General features: G+C 37.4%; 1 protein-coding gene across 1 annotated transcript; it reads left to right on the top strand.

Moving 5' to 3' along the window:
• The first annotated feature begins 278 nt into the window (after window positions 1–278).
• On the top strand, window positions 279–1,775 carry LOC114357058 (lysozyme). Its single transcript, XM_028310500.1, has 3 exons — window positions 279–474; window positions 947–1,105; window positions 1,475–1,775. Exons 1-3 carry the CDS (start codon window positions 342–344, stop codon window positions 1,612–1,614), a joined length of 432 nt encoding a protein of 143 aa, XP_028166301.1. The 5' UTR covers window positions 279–341; the 3' UTR covers window positions 1,615–1,775.
• Window positions 1,776–3,568: the final 1,793 nt, after the last annotated feature.

Genomic DNA, 3,568 nt, shown 5'->3' on the forward strand with positions numbered 1-3,568 from the left:
TAAGGTGATGTGTAAGACAAACAGGTCTTTTTAAGCCGAAATCTGCTTTCAAAAGTACTTGTGAAAATATTTTAAATAACACAAAGGCAAATCCACCCTAGGCTTTGAACAATATTGTAAACACAAAAAAACAAACTTCCTTTCCTCAAAGTTCTCAAGTTAAGGAAATTCCGAGCCGCTAACAAACCTTTGATATTCAATAATTGGCTTTATTAACAGGTTTTTAAAATCCATTCGTCATATACATGCGTCCCGACCACCATATAAAAACGCATCGCGATCCTTGACACACATAACCTGACTGGACACCTTGAGTTGTAGTCGCAAAGTTGTTCGAAAAGATGGCTCGTTTCGTGTTGTTCGCTACGGTTCAGTTGTGCGTGATCCTGCTATGCCAGGGGAGGACCATGGACCGCTGCCAGATAGCTCGTGAGCTCAATAACCATGGGTTCCCGCGGCATCAATTGGCTGATTGTGAGTCTGAAATTTTTTATTCTACCAAATCGCTGCCTTCAAATTTTTAATCATACTTTGTTACCTGATAATTTTCAAATGTCTCAAAGTTTATTTATTTTATTTAACTAGTTAAAAAAAATTCAAATGTCTCAAAATTATTTTATATTGTTTTTATTTAGGGAAAAAATATTTAGTCCTTTTTAGCAATAGCTTTTCTGTGTTCAGTGAATACAACCATACTGGAATGTAGAATCGACATTCACTTTTACCATTTGTCATCTTAATACACAAAAATTCTAAGAACAGGTTTAAACCAAGTCTAACAAATCTAGGATTGAAACGGTACCATAAAGCTAATATTCCTACGAAATGGTATATTAACTGACCGGTACCAAGTTCAATAGGTCTGAAAAAAACAAGACAACTTGAAAATCAGAAAGACAAAGATCATTGAGTTGAAGTAGAAGATATTAACTTAACGTATTTTCAGGGGTGTGCCTAGTAGAGGCGGAGAGTTCAGGACGCACCGAGGTGGTCGGTGGGCCTAACACGGACGGCTCGCACGACCACGGCCTGTTCCAGATCAACGACCGCTACTGGTGCGAGAATGGCCCCAACCCTGGCAAGGAGTGCAACGTGAGGTGCAGTGGTACGTATATTTTGCATTCATTTTTCCATTTGGTAATTATCACCCCTGCTGACTTAGGTAGAGCAAAGATACAGCACCAACAGCTCAAGTAACTTTTTCAACAGTTACAATGATTTCCAAGCGCCAAATCATATAAAGCCACGATTTCGGGTATAAATGCAAGTGTTCTTCGCACTTAGTACTTCCCCCGTTGTAGATTTTTATTTATAAAGAGAGAATAAGAATATTCTATAACAGACACCAATCAATAATCTCAAGGATTATTAGAGCTTTAACTGTTACTAGCTACTTACGCTACTTTAACACAGTCTAGAGAACTACAACTTTTATATTTCACATGGTTAAATATCAATTCCCTTTTCTTCCCAGATATCACGCAAGACGACATCAGCGCAGCAGTGGGATGCGCCAAGAAGATCTTTGGGCAGCGCGGCTTCCAAGCGTGGGTGGCGTGGGTCAACAAGTGCCAGGGCAAAGCCCTACCCGACCTGGGCTCATGCGGCTTGTAAATACCCGCCATTCTGTCCATAGAGTCACACAGTTTGCAAGAAAGGATTTTTTCCTGGCGGCTTGGTGACTGGAATTGAACCGTCACCGGTACAGACTGAGACGATGGTGAATTGTCTGCACGTGAAAAAGAGGTTGTCCGGCTTGCAGAAATTTATATAAGTACCGTTCCTTGTGTGAAATTAAAAAATTTAAATAAAACAGCTCCCTCTCAATTGACACAATTTATTTTTATCTCGTTAGCTCATGTACAGGTAACAATTACGATATTATAACTACTGTAATAGATAGTGCCAATCTCAAGGGATTCAGGGTCGTTAATTAGGTTCGGTTTGGTGAATATTATTGCCACTACAAATTTCTTAAAACTCAGCCTAAATATTAAAAGACTCTACTAGTTAAGATAACTGCACGATGTCAGGACGGAAAGACTCCTACTTGAAGGATGGAAAAGTGGGTACCTTGGAAGCCATGCGGTTATAAGCCGTTACCCTGAACGTTCCTCTCTTCTTCCGGGGTCCAACGGGTCTCGCACACTTTTAGGCTACAAGCAGCGTCCTCCACGGCCTCAAGCGCACAGTGCCAGATGAAACTCTTGCATCTCCTCGGCAGGAAAGCGTTCACACTCTTGCAGAGACAGAGGTTTGATGACAAGGAGGAAATGCGAAGAGATCAGCAGTTATATGAGTTTTAAGTTTTACTTTGTGATATTAAATTAAACACAGTTTTTACGATCTTACGAAGGCAATCGCCGCCATTCTTTTATTTTCAATAGACCACACAGAAACTTCAAAATATATTTTTAATCATAAAAACGTTAAGGCATTGGAACAGCGATTACCAGCCAGATACAATAATCGATAACACCACCTCTTAATTGCTGTCCAATTATGCATTAAGGTTTTCTTACAAATATTGAGTTAAACTAATTTTATAACTAAACTAATTACTTTATTATTTATTTATTTAACTAATTTTAAACAAATCTATGACTCTAAATTAACAAACATAAGCCATACTTTCAATTAGGATAATCATAAAATTGCTAAGCAATTATTTTAGTGCATATGTTATTAAACTTTTCAGAACATAAACTTTTAGTCATAATATCAGCAAGGTTATTGTTAGAGTTTACATATTGAATTGATATGATGTTTTTACTTATGATATCTTTTAAGAAATGGTATTTGATGTCAATATGTTTGGCTCGTTTTGAATTTTCAAAACTTTTTGACATCAGTATTGCACTTTGATTGTCAACAAATAGTTTTACATCATTCAGACAACCCAAATTACTTGCCACTCCGATGAGGTTCAGCAGCTCTTGTGTAGTTGCAGCAGCGGCCACATATTCCGCTTCTGCTGTTGAGAGCGCCACGCAGCCTTGTTTTTTGGAGAACCAAGTAACTGGATTGCAACCATGCAATATGATTCCTCCGCTTACACTTTTTCTGTCCTTGTCATCTCCTGCCCAATCTGCATCTGAAAAAGCATGTAAGTCATATGTACTTCCTTTCCTGAAAATCAACCCTTTTCCTTTTGTAGCTTTCAGATATCTCAGTATTCTTTTAGCAGCTTTCCATGTACTCTCATTTGCTTTATCTAGATACCGGCTTAAATAGCTCACTGAGTATGCAATGTCTGGTCTTGTAGTCGTAGCTAGATAAAGTAGACTTCCCATTAGTTCTCTGTATCTCTCTTTAATTTCATCTTTACTTTCCTCTTCGTGTAGTATCTTGAAGTTTATTTCCATTGGAGTTTTCATATCTTTACATTCATTCATATTATATTTATCTAATAATTTTTCTATCATTTTTGTTTGTGTAATTTCAATAGAGTCCTCTTTTCTTGTAAATTCTACTCCCAAAAATGTCTTGATTTTTCCCAGCTCTTTTGCTTTAAACTCCTCCTTTAGTTTGATTATAATTTCTTCATAATTCCCTATTAAAATTATGT

The sequence above is a fragment of the Ostrinia furnacalis genome, unplaced genomic scaffold, assembly GCF_004193835.3.
Source record: "Ostrinia furnacalis isolate ACB-3 unplaced genomic scaffold, ASM419383v2 OfSCF3022, whole genome shotgun sequence".
In the NCBI taxonomy this organism is placed as follows: Eukaryota; Metazoa; Arthropoda; class Insecta; order Lepidoptera; family Crambidae; genus Ostrinia; species Ostrinia furnacalis.